The sequence below is a fragment of the Gobio gobio genome (assembly GCF_949357685.1).
Source record: "Gobio gobio genome assembly, chromosome: 19".
Classification (NCBI taxonomy): Eukaryota; Metazoa; Chordata; class Actinopteri; order Cypriniformes; family Gobionidae; genus Gobio; species Gobio gobio.
The window spans coordinates 15,887,207-15,903,964 of NC_137112.1; the positions used below are offsets into that span (position 1 = coordinate 15,887,207).

The 16,758-nt window shown below is 36.0% G+C and overlaps 1 protein-coding gene across 2 annotated transcripts in view; it reads left to right on the forward strand.

Annotated features, from left to right (window-relative positions):
* pparg (peroxisome proliferator-activated receptor gamma) overlaps window positions 1–16,758 on the forward strand; it is a 59,798-nt gene that overhangs the window by 11,184 nt on the left and 31,856 nt on the right. For both annotated transcript variants that reach the window (XM_079844985.1, XM_079844984.1), the window contains exons 2-3: window positions 9,527–9,835; window positions 10,648–10,817. In XM_079844985.1, coding sequence (XP_079701111.1) covers window positions 9,529–9,835; window positions 10,648–10,817 — 477 coding nt within the window. In that variant the 5' untranslated portion in view covers window positions 9,527–9,528. The remainder of the gene's footprint in view (window positions 1–9,526; window positions 9,836–10,647; window positions 10,818–16,758) is intronic.

Consider the following 16,758-nt stretch of genomic DNA (forward strand, 5'->3'; position numbering starts at 1 on the left):
TGTCTGAATCAGTTTTGGTTTGCCTGCTTACCTTTGATGGAACTTATATAATTAATATTTAATTAATAATTCTGGTATTTGTTCTGTAAAAAAATTATTTATGTAGCTCATTTCATACATTTGTGGTTTCATTCACACTCAAAACTGTGACAATGGAAATTAATTATGAAAATAGTCATTTGAATTTGATAAAAAATAAATCTGTAAAATAGATGTATACCTTAGATGGCAACTTCATTATTCTAGTATTTTTCACAAATAAAGCAATAAAAAATGTGAATAAAAATGGACTCCCTGTATGGCCTTTTTCCGCACTTTTGAGTATATTTTTTTTCCCGTAACAGATGAACGTGAATATGGCGTTTTATTACTTTTGAAATGTCGTGTTGAAATAATGTACACCTACACTAAACCATAAACCTACGCGATAGTGTTACCAAAAGCAAATGTGACAAAACACAATCGTAACCATGCCATTTAAGCGTGTTTTTTTTAACTAATCTTTGACTCTTTTATTTATTAAAAAGTGCTTGCTGTTTTACTGCCTCACAGTGTTCATTTCAAACTGCAGTGATATGTATGTATTAGTACGTATTTTGCGTTCTGCAAAATGTTTTGCCACAGGTACGTTTTTCCAATGAGCCTGTGTTGGTTTCATTCATATTCTCGCGCAGAAAGTCCAAAACGGACTGGTAGAAGTAATAACAGGGACAAAGATGTCCAGCTGTATGTGTAGCTGAATAAAAAGCCACGCTTTGACTGATGAAAGTGAAGACAATAAACACTCGACTGCGACAATACATGCGTTTTCCAAGCCATCTTGGGGAATTTTCATAATAGAGTAAATGAATAATGCCGTGCTAATATCCTTTATTACAAACTATAAAATATATTGTATATAAAGCGCACAAGCTCTCACATTTTTTATTGCTTTATTTGTGAAAAATACTAGAATAATGAAGTTGCCATCTAAGGTATAAATCTGTTTTACAGATTTATTTTTTATCAAATTCAAATGACTATTTTCATAATTAATTTCCATTGTCACAGTTTTGAGTGTGAATGAAACCACAAATGTATGTCAACTATCACAAACTATGCATCATTTGAAAGCTAAAACACTCAAGATTCATGTTCTGAATAAAAAGAGATCCAACTTCAGTCTGTGATCCAAAGCATTCAAGATTTATGACAGTTTAAGCTGGGAATTTAATGTTCAGGTCCATGCTCAAAAAGTGAATAAATATATTATAAATGCAGCGTAAATATAATTGAGTACCATGAAATCCCTTAAAAATGCTAAATATTAAATAAAAAATATTATCGAACCAAAATGTACAATAATTTAATGTAATTTTAAATTTTTTTTTAATTTAATACAGTCACTTTTTCACGAAAAGGGATAAAAATGCCAAATATTAACCTATTTATTAACCAAATTTTAAGGCAACCAGGTAACTTACTTTTTTAAGTTAAACTAACAATATTTTTTAACAATGCAAGGCTGATATACACCGATCAGGCATAACATTATGACAGGTGAAGTGAATAACACTGATTATCTCTTCATCACAGCACATTTTAGTTGGTGGGATATATTAGGCAGCAAGTGAACCTTTTGTCCTCAAAGTTGATGTGTTAGAAGAAGGAAAAAGGGTAAGGATTTGAGCGAGTTTGACAAGGGCCAAATTGTGATGGCTAGACAACTGGGTTAGAGCATCTCCAAAACTGCAGCTCTTGTGGGGTGTTCCTGGTCTGCAGTGGTCAGTATCTATCAAAAATGCTCCAAGGAACACTGTAAAAAATGTCAGGTCTCCAATTTAAAATTTTCTAGTGACTGGTCACATCAAAATGTTCATTTTGGCCAAATGAAAAATGTTGATGTGACCGGTAACTAGAAAATGTTTAATTGGAGAGGCCTGAAACTTTGGTGAACCGGCGATAGGGACATGGGCGGCCAAGGCTCATTGATGCACAAGGGGAGCGAAGGCTGGCCCGTGTGGTCCGATCAAACAGTCGAGCAACTGTAGCTCAAATTGCTCAAGAAGTTAATGCTGGTTCTGATAGAAAGGTGTCAGAATACACAGGGTGACAAGTCAGGGCTGTTTTGGCAGCAAAAGGGGGACCAACACAATATTAGGTCATAATGTTATGCCTGATCGGTGTATATCAGCCTTGCATTGTTAAAAAATATTGTTAGTTTAACTTAAAAAAGTAAGTTACCTGGTTGCCTTAAAATTTGAGTTAATACAACAAAGGAGATTGGTTTAATAAATGGAAACTCAAAAAATATGTTATCTTAATCTAATTATCTACATTATTTACAGTGTGGTAATATATCGTAAGGCCCATACTGTGAGAACATGAAGTGTTTGATCGTGTGTTGTGTTTCAGGGTAAGAGGAAATGTCTCTAAATGTAACAGAAAATGTCCTGCAAGAAAATCACCATCACTTTTTCCATTAATAAATGGAATATTCTGAACAATCTTCACGCAGCTCATTTCAACCAAGCACATTCATGGTTTATTCACACTCAAAACATGCATGTTTTAACATAACGTAAACTATACAATGAGATCCATTAGTGCACACTAGGGCTATTCTATGGTGTTTCTGATAGAAACATTTCCGTTTGTGTTTCAAAGAAATAAACAGAAGGGTAAATAATGAGAGAAGTTTCATTTTTGGTCATACGTTTGCACCAAAAGGCTTTTGGTTTCATATAATCAAGTTGAGTTTTGCAACATCATACAGAAATACACATCACAAAAACCTGTGTGTTGCTTTTATCAGATTTTGAGCAGTGTTATCAATTGTAGAATCGCCATTGGGAATGGTTTGAGGAAACAGCAGCCGTTTCTCTTCTGCGATCAGAAGCCTGGAGGATGAATGTGGCCGAGCAGGTTCTTCTTGTACACCGTTTTAACGCCGATTGCCTTTCTTCAGTGCTGCACGAGGCCTGTGTGACGTCAAGCACTTTACAAATCACATTTGAACAAGCTTGTAAGTGAGCTTTCATATTTTCCTGCCCTCTTGATTCAATTTTAGGAATTAAGCAGCTCGTTTATCACTAGAAAAATAGTGCATTAAAAAAACATGAAAGTATTTTGCAATCATTTGAGACATAAATTTGATACAGGACCCCATTGACCATTATTGAAAGTTTTTTGGGGGGATGTATGAGGCGCTCGTTCTCACTCGAGGCGTTTTGTCAGAGACATGTGAAAATGTTGTGGCCTCACTCTTTTCTGGCTTGGCGTTTATTTGATGTTCTTAGGAAATATCAGTGAAAAACATCACGGTCCTGTTGCAATCGTGTCCCTGCGGAAAGGATTTCACATAGCAGAGCTTTGCTTGACTTTCCAGCATCATTGTCTGTACAATCTGAGTATAACACTGACATTAGCTGCATTTTCTTTGAATGCGTCCTTGTTACTGTGTAATTATACATTTGAGTATTGAGTGATATTATTTAAATACACTGCCTTTTTGGTAACACTTTATTTTACAGTGTCCTTGTTACAAATGTTACATTACACTTACCATAGTAACGACAGTAAATGATGCATAATTACATGCAACTAACCCTAAACCAAACCCTAACCCTATAGTAAGTACATGTTGTTAATTAATATTACTCATTACTTAAATATATAATTACACTGTAACAATGACGCCATAAAATTAAGTGTAACCAGATTTTTTAAATGTTTTTAGAAGTCTCTGATGCTCACCAAGGCTGTATTTTTTTAATTAAAAATACAAAAAAAGTAATACTGTGAAATATTATTAAAATATAAAATAACAGTTTTCTATGTGAATACATTTTAAAATGTAATTTATTCCAGTAAATTTTCAGCATCATTACTCCAGTCGTCAGTGTCACATGATCCTTCAGAAATAATTCTAATATGAGGATTTGATGCTTAACAAACAATTTATGATTATTATCAGTGTTGATTTTTTTTTTCAGGATTCTTTGATAAATAGAAAGTTAAAAAAGCAGCATTTATTTTAAACATAATTTTTTGTAACATTATAAATGTCTTTACTGTCACTTTTGATCATTTTAATGCATCTTGCTGAATAAATTTATTTTATTACATTTATACATTTACCCCCCCCCCCCCTAGCTTTTGAACGGTAGTACAATGTTGCAAAAGCTTTCTATTTCAGATAAATGCTGTTCTTTTGAACTTTATATTCATCAAAGAATCTGTTTTCAACATGTATTACTTATCATAAATGTTTGTTGAGCATCAAATCATCATATTAGAATGATTTCTGAAGGGCACTGAAGACTGGAGTAATGATGCTGAAAATTTACAGGAATAAATTACATTTTGAAAATATATTAAAATAGAAACATTTGACATTTTAATAATATTTCTCAATATTACTGTTTTTTTTATATAAAACAAATGCAGCCTTGGTGAGACTTCTTCTAAAAACATAAAAAATCTTACACATCAAAAACGTTTGAATGGCAATGTATGTGTACTTACTATAGAGTTATGGTTTGGTTTAGGATTTGTGTAATGTGTAACAAGGACACTATAAAATAAAGTTAACCGTTTAGTCACCAAAACAAAAAAACGTTCAGTTCTCTACACCAAAAAAAAAACTGGCTTGAAACGTCACTGAATCAACCAAAATACATTAATTTATACCAATAAAACTATGGTACAAATGCATCTGCCGTTCTTAAACTCCATGTTTAGTCTGACATTCACTGCAAGATCAGACTTGGCTGAAGGACGTGGTCGGTTCACGTGGTGTTTGTTGTCTTTTGTTAAGATAGAAGGCATTAACTTGACAATTTGTCATGTATTGTTGCATTCAACTCACACGTCATATCAATGCAAACATTTTGGGCCAATGAAACGTGCGCCGACCCAGTGTTTCTCAGAGATTTACGTAATGAAGATCTGCGAGTGCTGGCTGGTGATGAGCTGTAGATATATTCCATATTCACAACGACACATTGCAGATAGAAAAATACTGTGGTGTGCAGAAAAAACAATACAGGTTTGACCTTATATTTCGATGGGCTTGTGGTTTCAACCAAAATATCTCTAGATTTTCAACCACTTGAGTCAGAGGAGAAGTGTAGGAGAGTTAAATGAAATTTCTATAATATCGTTTGCCAACTAGAGCAAATGATGTTTACCACATTTCAAAATGGGCATGTTATGAACGGAAACTTTCCTAAGAATAGACAGTTCTTCAGCTCACTATATGAAGAAAAGCTGCTCTCCCTCCTGACTAAAGACAATTGGTCGCGGGGTGATCGGTGGGTCGATCGCATTCCGATCGGAATGTGTTGGTATTTTTGGGAAGTCATTGGGAAGCTTTCCAAGCTGGAATCCTTCTGAATGTGTTCATGTTTAACATGAACTGAAAGCTGCTGTTCCAGTCGGGCGATGAAAGATTTTTGGGTGTGAAACCTTTACATTTAAAGCTCTTTGTGTCATCCAGACAAGACCAGAACTGCTTAATCTATGTGAAAAGCCATGAAAAGCCATTTATTGTTAAAGATACTCTACTTTTGTGGAGGAACGTGTGGTTTTACACAACCATCGACCTTCATTATATAACGCATTTCGCACAGGGTCGATAGAGTAATGAACTGTTTGTGAAGCCATTGATGGGTTAACCATGTTAGACTTCGGTTTATTATCAACTACAATCTTTACTCTGTGGCACTTGCTCTCTGAATCTGTGTTGTAGCCTATATTTGGCACGTCTGCCTTACTGTGAAACCTTACAGAAGAGCCTGTGTGTTAAAAATTAATGAATAAAAACCATTGGGACACAAACGCACACTAAACCATCCACTTTACTAGCAGGTGACTCTACAAACATTGTAATACAACGCCTACGAGGGATTGGCCGTGCTATTGAGAACAGAAGGAGCCCATCCATCGCTCAGTTTTACAGCCAAACCTGTGCTTGAATTAAATACAGAAAATCTGTCTGAACACCTGTAAAATGACGTATATAGAGAGGAACACAGAAGTGAAAGATGACTTGTAAACACAGTAATTTATGTATTTTTTATTCAGATCAGTCTTTTCCTGCTTGAATGTTGATTATTTCCCCATATTCTCCATTGTTGCGGCTCCTCTCTTCCCAGTCTGCTCGTAACGCTCTGGGATTTGTCTCCCAAAAGCATTGTTAGCAAACTATGGTCGCAAATTTCGTCAGTGTTTTCCGAAACCATCATTCCGGCAAACATTCACCTACAAAGTTGTGTGGTTGACGCGACAGCTCTCGACCTGTGGTTAGAAGCAGAGTTTCTTGTTTGCATGACTCAGTAAATCCTTATCTTGAGCAAATTAAGCAAGATGACATCCAGTACAATTTTTTATTTCGAATACATACAAATGTAATTTATGTCTTCTAGTTTGTCAAGAGATTTAAAGCACCGTTTTTGAAGAGTGCGCATGTGCGTAAAAACAAGTCTATGCTTGAATCTGGAAATTAAGCAGAATAACTGAGAAAAATTGTGTAATCATGTCGGAAAGCGCACGCTAGATGTAGGTGGAAGTACCGCACCAAGCGAACATGCAAGGACTAATTAAAACGCCCTTTACCAAAAAACACTCCATCTTCAACTTCAAAATCGTCTGACATCGTCGTTTTACTTTTTTTGCGAAAGGACATTTGTATTGGTCTTCGCATGTGCGCTTTGTAAACACGGGGGTTGTACTTCCGCCTACTTCTAGCATGACCTTTCCGACGTGAAGTCTATGAAGGGGAGAAAAATCCTGGAATGTTTTCCTCAAAAAACTTAATTTCTTTTCGACTGAAGAAAGTGAGATGGTGTCTTTTCGACTGAAGTAATGTGAGATGGTGGTCCAGTGGGTTAAACCATGGAACTGATATGCAGAAGGTTGCTGGTTCGATCGGTCACCACCAGTGTGTCCTTGAGCAAGGCACTTTACTCCATGTTGCTCCAGGGGGATTGTCCCTGTAATAAGGGCACTGTAAGTCGCTTTGGATAAAAGCGTCTGCCAAATGCATAAATATAAATATATAAATATAAGAAAGAAAGACATGAACATCTTGGATGAGATGGGGGTGAGTAAAATATCAGTACATTTTCATTTTGAATTGAACTAATCCTTCAATACTCCACCACCTGCGTGACATCATTAACCAACGTGGTTGAATGACAAATTTGTGACAATACGGTTTCGGGAAACAGTCGTGACTAGGTAGTTAATTTGTTCAACAATGTATCGTACTATGGTAGTTAAGCAGCGAGTAACGTCGTTGTACGGGAAACGCACCCCTGTTTAGTTCCTGTCTCTATGAAGCCCCTCCTTCTGTAAAGCACAATATACTCTGATTGGTCGGCTGGAGCAGTGTGTTGTGATTGGTGTTTGGGAAATGTCCCGCCCCTTACCATAACCGCCAGTTTCAACACACTACTAACTAACCCAACCAGGCCGCCCCTTTATTCTGCGAATGAATTATTATAATGAGGAATATTGTGACGTGTTGGTTCCCGGAAGAAAACTCAAGACTACAATGGAGGCGTTTCAGGAGTTCAGAAACACTGACTATGATTTCTGCACCATGAGGAGGAAAATAATAGTTTTTAAACCGGTTTCCAGAAGACTTTCTAACGGGCTGCTGGTGATGCTCAAACAAACACATTAGTGTTTTGAAAGCATGCAGCTTTGCGCTTTTCTGGGAAATACAGAGAAAGACATAGTACAAAACACGTGGGGTATTTTAAGTGTTTTAGCAGTGAATAAATTACACACTTCGCCTTTATCTCCACACTCTCTGTCTCAGTGTCTCTTAGCTAATAACCACACGGATGATATGTAAAGTATGTATGAGTAACTCAATTTCATGTTTTAGCTGCATTTACATGCTTACATGTACACTAGCACATCTTCTGATATCTGAGGTGTTCTTCATAAGCGACAGCGTTTCATGCTGGGGCCCTTTGGCCTGATTTGATGTCTTGAACTCTTTGAACGAATGTTTCCTCTGATGACACTAAAGACTTTTGCACAATGCTGATATCCTGTACAAAACTGTGTATTTGTGTTTATCAGGGACAATACATAGTAATTGCCATTTACACTATCATATAAATGTGTCAGATTTAGCCAGAATTTATCATTTTCATCTCCTGTCGATGGGCATTCTGCGGACATCTAAATCAAATCACACGGGATAAATCCCGAAACATATTAAGTCAAGAAGCAAAGCTAATAAAATAAATGTTTACTTTTTGAAATTCTTTTTAAAGCAACATTTCTATGACTTTACCATGGTAAATTATCAAGTACTTTGTTTTACAGTGTCCTTGTTACATGTACTTACCATAGTAATAACAGTAAATTAAATTATGCATAATTACATGCAACTACCCAAATTCTAATGCTACCCTAATCCTATAGTAAGTACATGTTGTTAATTAATATTACACAGTACTTAAATATATAATTACACTGTAACAATGACACCTTAAAATAAAGTTCTACCAGAAAGACTCGGGAGATAGAATGATGAATGAAGCATACATTTATTGACAGCCCAGCAAGCATAATAAGTTTTGGCATAGGCCCCGTCCATAGTTTATTATCCGAGGGTAGCGGATCAGCATATCCCTGCCTGAAGATGAAGGCAGGGGCGCAGCCGACCCCCCTTTTGGGGAGGGTGGAGGTTGAAAATATGAAGAAAATATGAAGACGTGATTGGATAGAGATGAAGTTAATAAGTGACTAAGTGATTAAGTCTTCCTGGCAGAACTTAAGCTGAAGCTTCCATTTTTACTGTGATTTCTTGTTGCATCGTTGCATCAATATGAAGAGAATTAAAATAATATGAACGAAGTTCAAGTGCCCAACCATATTAAACATTGATCACCATAATGGTGAGCAACCAAACAAAAACATTTTATGAAAATCAAGATCAGTTAATGAAGTCGGCTTATGTGATGTTCTCTCAAATTTTTCAGTTGTATAGACAATGGAACATTCAAGATGACTTTGGGAAATCAGTGAATGCAAACAGAGAAAGAGAACTGCAGAAGTAGAGGACATGAGTTAAAAGTCTAGAAAGAATTGCCCTGCCTCAAAAACTTTTTTCGCTTGACAAAATGGCACTCGAACAAATCCATTAATCATAACTTGGGTTTTCTAAGTATGTGAATAGTACAGATGACTAGATGTTTACAATTAAATTAAGACATTAAGTAAAGTTAACTCAAACGTGTTAGCTAGAATCACTGTTGGACTTTACAGTTTTGGGGAAGTTAATTTTCATTTAGACCCATATAAAAATACACTTTAAAAACATCCCACAGTCATTTTCAGTGTAGTGTATATTGTATTTTGGCCGAAATCAAAAAAGCAGTGACGCACAAACATGATGTAGCTTGGGAAAACACAGCAGGCTGAGAATGATCTTGGAAATCCTATTGTGTGTTGATGTTGTTGATGTTATTGTAAACACAGATTTGCCTTTGGCCTCATTCTGCAGTTGCTCTCTCTTTGGCAGATATGGTGGACACGCAGACGTTTGCCTGGCCCGTGGGATTCGGTCTGAGCGCTCTGGAACTGGACGAGCTGGACGACAGCTCGCACTCGCTGGACATGAAACCCTTCTCCACGCTGGACTACACCACCATATCCGGCATCGAGTATGAGCCGAGTCCGCCGCAGACTGAGACGCCACACATGATGGATCTGACGCACATGTACAACTACAGGACGCAGGAGAACTACAGGATGCAGGAGAGCATCTACAGAGCTCATGAGAGCAGCTATATCGCAGAGGAGAGCGGATACAGAGCACACCAGTCACAGAGTAATGCCATCCTTCCCAAAACACTTGTGAGAAGTTAAAGAGATAGTTCACTCTAACAAGACAACTGTCTTCATTTACACTAACTCGGCAAAGATTTGTTAATTAATTAATTAATTAAGATTTGCCTCAAAGTGTTTGAAAGAGTCTCTTCTGCTCACCAAGGCTGTGTTTATTTGATCAAATATAGTAAAATTGGTGAAATATTATTCCAATGTAAAACAGCTGTTTTCTATGTGAATATTTTTTAAAGTGTAATTTATTCCTGTACATTTTCAGCATCATTACTCCAGTCTTCAGTGTCACACGATCCTTCAGAAATCATTACATCTGTCACTTTCGATCAGTTTAATGTGTCCTTACTAAATAAAAGTATTAATTTCCTTTTTATTTATCTCACTGAATGAAAAAATAAAATATGCGAAGGACGGTTTCCACAAAAATCTTATTGTTTTCAACACTGATAATAATCATAAATGTTTGTTGAGCATCAAATAATCATATTAGAATGATTTCTGAAGGATCATGTGAAACTGAAGACTGGAGTAATGATGCTGAAAATTTACAGGAATAAATTACATTTTAAAATATATTCACATAGAAAACTGTTATTTTACACTGGGATAATATTGAAGTATTTTGATCAAATAAACACAGGCTTGGTGAGCAGAAAAGTCTCTTTGTATTTTTAATTATTGAGTGAACCACTCATTCAACTCTTTTAGTTTCACTGTTAAATGACTGTACAAATAAGTAGCAGTTTAATAAATGTGCTTTGATTAGACTCTTATCCTGCTCCCTTTGCTCCATTTCAGACTCGATCAAACTCGAACCAGAGTCTCCTCCGCAGTTTGCAGAGAACAGCCTGCCGTTTTCCAAAGCTCCCGACGATCCGTCCGCCTCAGTGCTGAACATCGAGTGTCGTGTGTGTGGAGACAAGGCCTCGGGCTTCCATTATGGTGTTCATGCCTGCGAGGGCTGCAAGGTACGGCCTCAACTTCTCTCACTCTTAAAGGGATAGTTCACTTAGAAATGAAAAATAATTTGCTTGCCCTCATGTCGTTTCAATCCCGTTCATTTTCAGAACACAAATGAAGATCTTTTGAATGAATCTGTCCCTTCATTGACGCTTCAAAAAGTTCATAAAGAGATCGTAAAACGAATAAAAATTGAGCGGTTTAGGTTATTCCTTTTCAATGTGATCCCCATTGTGGAAGTGTTGATGTTAAAACGTGTCTAACCCAATCACACACTCACAGACCATTAGAAGATATCTGTGGGATTTTGGACCTTTTGCGAAGCTGGAATATATATATATATATATATATATATATATATATATATATATATATAATACTTCCCTTTCTCTGAAACTGTCACGGTGCGTAGCACAGGAACAAACTGAAGAATCAGAAGATCTGACTTGAACATAAACTTTAATGGGAACTCTCAGAAACAAGGCTGAACAGCAAGGACAACACACTCAAACATAACGGTTACCAAACAAAGTATGATTGAACAGGGAAGAACTTAAATAGCACACAGAAACGAGATAATTAACTGGACATAGCTGAACTAAACCAACTAACGAAGGTAACCAAGGAAACAGACAAGTGGCGGGAAACTGTGACAAAGGAACAGGTGATAGAATCAAAACACAACTGAAAGATGAACAAACAGACAGACATGTGACAGAAACCAAATAACTGTGATTTCTTGTTATATCGCTGCATCACCATAAAGAGAATATAAATGAAGGTCAAGTGCCCAACCAAAGGGAACACTGATCACCATAACGGCAACTTGTTGTTTTTTGCTTTACAAAATAGCACGCAAACCAATGCATTATTCTTAACTTGGGTTTTCTGAGTAAACAAGGAATAGTATGTGAATAGTACAGATTTCTAGATTTTTACAGTTAGATTAAGACATTAAGGAAAGTTAACTAAAACGTGTTTGTTAGAATCACTGTTGGATTTTACAGTGCACATGAAATAGGAATAGTATGTTGTGCTGACAATCCTTAGTTAGTATAGTTCACTTACACAAGAGTTCTAACTAAAAAAGATAGAGAGAGTACTTGATAATTTACTTTAAATAACATTGAAATGTTACCATTGTTTTGTGTTTTGATGCCGAATGTTGAAGTCTGTGTCTGTCAAAAAATATAGAGGGATTATATATATATATATATATATATATATATATATATATATATATATATATATATATATATATATATATATATATATATATATATATATATATATATATATATATATATATATATATATATATATATATATATATATATATATATATATATATATATATATATATATATATATATATATATATATATATATATATATATATATATATATATATATATATATATATATATATATATATACATATATACATATATAGAGATGCAAAAATATATATATAAATGCAAAAATCTCGCAGCCTCTCGAGGAGAAAATCACAACAAATGAGCGCGGCTCACACAGAGAAACTCAGTTAACACACTGCAGTAAAAATGTAGAAATGTGGAGTTTATTTATGTCTATAACAAATTATACAGTTGCAAGGTCACATTGCCAAGAGTACTGTTTTCCTGAATACCATCACGATTGAAAACGTGACACTGATTTCATATGACAGTTCCATAAACAATTATAATGTAAATTATAGCGAAAATAGTTCCAAACAAAGATCACAGCAGAACCATAACGCATCTCACAGCAATGGTGTGTTACTGAATGATTCAGCGTTTGAATGAATCGGTTGAATCAAAGATGACCTATTCATAAACGACTGCCTCATTCCTGAACGAATCAGTCGTTTGAACGAATCGACTCAATGATTCGCTCATTAAGACCTGCCGCCACCTACTGACGGTTTAGTTTCATGTTTAAACATTCTTTCCAACATTTCTTATTTGTATATTCAAAAAATATTTAAAACAATCTCATAACATTATTTAATGCAGTTGTAATTTTTCAGTGTAAATTATTTAATTTGATTGGTAACAACCCTATACTGTCTTCTTCTAATTTAATTTATTGATCAAATGTAAGAATATAAAATGAAAGCTGAAGCATAGCCTATATTTAATAAGCCTTTATAAAAGGTACAAATAACACAAATATGCATATTTAAAGATGTCAAAGCTGATTGTACACTGATGAGAATATTGCTTCAGAATAAATGTTATTTACAACACACACACACACACACACACACACACACACACACAAATTCCGGACAAGCAATTTTTTTACTCGGACAAGTGAATGACAGATGAAACACACGAACAGGCTTAATGTCGAGCCCTGATATATATATATATATCGCCAAGAAGATATATCGCCCAATATTTGGCATTTTAAAATATCGGCATCGGCCGATAGGTCTTTCTGATCGGCTGTGTTAGAAGCGGGACTTTTATTTTGACAGATCTCAAAACGAATCCATTAATCTTAACTTGGGTTTTCTGAGTAAACAAGGTATAGTATGTGAATAGTACATTAGTACTATTAAAAAGTTGGAATCACTGTTGGATTTTACAGTGCACAATCCCACAGGAGCAGCCGGAGCTCAGCGTCTCGCTTAAGGGCTCCTGTGGTGTTCAAACTCACCACTTTACACTTTCCAGCTCAGATCTTTAACCAGCACACCACAGCACCCACCCACACACACACACACGTTTGATAGAGAAGAGCTGTCAACAATAAGATGCATTAATACCCTGAAGACGTGAGGCTCTTCCAGTCATTCTGACAAATTTAGAACATTGAATTCATTCTCAGACATGCAGATAAGGGCTGAAAATGCCCTGCCTGATGCACATAAATATGTCTGTCACTTCAACCACAAACCCTCGGCAAGTTTCCATTGTGGCAGAAATATGTATGGGCAGAAAGATATGTCTCAATAAGAATAATCATTTGAGTGGGTGACCCAGACATCTCAGGTGCTCACATCTCCCACACACTGTGGTTTTGATGATACATCTCACAGAAACTTAAAAAGAACTCCACAAACGCGTTTAACGCTGTCTTTAAACAAATGTATTATATACGCTACCGTTTCAAACGATTGGGGTCAGTGACAGTCGGTTTTTAATACTTTATTCATCGAGGACGCATTAAACTGACATTTATATTGTTCCAAAAGATTCTATTTCAGATAAAATGCTGTTCTTTTGAACTTTCTATTCATCAAAGAATCCTGAGAAATACAATCTAGCATAGTTTGCACAAAAATTCAGCTTTGATCACAGAAATAAATGACACTTTACTATATATTCACTAAGAAGGCAGCTGTTTTACACTTCACTGTTTTTAAATCTATTTTTGATCAAATAAATATTCTGAAGGCTAGTGTAGATACCATCACGCCAAACATTTATGAAAAGCGTTGATGTGACGAGTTTGCAACAGGATGATCCTTTAAAAAAAATGCAAATCTGGTGGCTAACCACATCCCCGCTCGCTGTGCTGCTTTCTCTGAAGAATCAAAGGACTTCGCCAGAACTGCTTTATGTGTGTTTGTCTGAAAAACACATTTCGGAACGTACTAAATTTGGGATGTTCCTACTTTACTAAAAATGGTCCGACCACAAAAGAAGCTGGTATTGTTCCACGGCCCCGTCACTTAACAATGCTTAAAGATAGGTTCAGCCAACCAGGTTAACTCATTTATTGTTTAACAATACAAAGCCATGGTGTTGCACCTCACTATATATATTTTTGGCCTATGATGTTTCTAAATTTAAATGTGGAGTGATCAAGAGGCAGAGTAAATGCATGAAAAACATCCTCTTTTAAAGGCTCTTTCCTGTGTGCATAGTTCTCACATCACTATGTATTTTACATACTAAAAATACTGCGTGGAGCGGTTCTTTGACTGCACGGGTATATGAAAATATCTACCAAAAATAGATAGTCAACGTCTTTTCGCACCCTGTATTGTTTCCACTTTAAACACACCGATGGAAATCTGCTCTTCTGCTCTTTTAAACACTGGTTTAGAAGCGTATTCGTCGTTGCGCGTGGGTTTTCATAATATTTGCACATGCATTCTACACTTATTAATGACCTTGTGTCAAGACTAAGACTAACAAGAATTGTTTTCTGGCCAAAGTCCAAAGCAGGCCGTTCTTGTCTGTCCTAATGATATATGATTTAGATAAAAAGCCTGCTATCATGAGAGCGCAGGTTATCTTTGGGTGCGTAATGACTCGAGTGGCATGTTTGAATGGATATCTCTCAAAGGGCCACTAGATTAAAGCGTAACTAACAAACCAGCATGGATATAAAGCACTGAGTATGACTTGATGATGTAAATAAAGTTTGCAGAATAGTAACACTCTTTTATTATTATTTTTTATTTTATTATTATGATTTTTTATTATTGTAGTGAATGCTACAGGTCGCTCTTTGACATGCAACGAAGGGGATCTGAAGCTTTCAAGCTTCAATGAGAAGCTTGGTTTCGCAGTGATGCCATAGAAGAACCAGTTTTGGTTCCTCAACCTTTAAGAGATCGGTTCTTAAAAGAACCATGAAGAGCATTTGAATAATCGGAAGAATTCTTTACGGTTCTTCACGGAACCAATAAAGAAGTCATCCAGGAACTTAGTGTGAGGAACAGAATTCATGTTAACGGCTGCGACCTCATCATTGAACTCCAGAACTGGATCCGTCTTATTTGTGAACAAATCATTTTTTCAGGTTTTGTGAAGTGGATCAACTAACTCGCTGAACCAGTTCATTCAAGATCTCAGTCACAGAAACGGTTTCAGACACAAATCAGACATTGTTACTGGATGGTGAGATATAAATCTTGCCTGTTCCTCACACAAATCCTTTTTTTTCCCAAAAGTTTTTAATAATTTTTTTTTGTTTTTATTGGAGTTATTTTTGTATATCAAGTTCATTTTATTTCAGTTAACAGTTATTTTGTTTAAAGCAACAAAATGTGTGTTTGTGTGCTTTTTTAAGATTGAACGCTTCAGTCCCCATTCATTTTAATTGAATAGAAAAGAGCAGTCGGTACAATTTTCCAGATTTGTCCTTTTAAGTTCCATGGGAGAATGCATTGATTCGGAATGACATGACGTTGAATAAATGATGACAGAATTTTCATTTTTGGGTGAACTTTTGCTTTAAAGGTACACAATGTAACTTTTGTCCCTCTTGCGGTTAAAAAACAAAACTGCATGCATTTTGCGGAAGAAGCTCCGGCTCTGTCTCCTGCAGCTCATAAAACATTCAATACTAGTCTTAAGAGATTGAACCAGTTTAGATGGAAAGGATCTTGTGCTGACTGAAGACGTTACTGTAGCTTTACCCATTAATAGACACGCTACTTCCTTGAGAAAAATTACAGCACAGCTACAACAACCATACATGGCATGATCTTCACAATAGATAATGCTTTACAGTCAACTCTGTTAGAGAGCGACATATGGAAGTTTATCTGTTTAATAAAACACCTTACTCACCTGTTGAGTGATAAAAACACCATCATCTCTGGTTTGCTTTTACAACATCTCAAACCCCTCAGTTCTCTACATCTCCTAAAGCCAAGCCCTGTTGATTCTTGTTTCATTACGAGCTCTGTCGCATTCTCTTTTCTCCAGCAGTCGCTCCTCTGTTCTGTGTTTGTTTGAAACAGGTGATTCCCGAGGCTGGAGATTTAGCGGCTCCATGTCAACCTTTCTCGCTTGTTGTGACAACTAACCCCTGCCACTACCTAACCTCTGTCACTAACTAACCCATGCCACTAACTAACCTCTGTCACTAACTAAAGTCTGTCACTAACTAACCTCTGCCACTAATTAACCTCTGCCACTAACTAACCCCTGCCACTAACTAAAGTCTGTCAATAACTAACCTCTGCCACTAATTAACCTC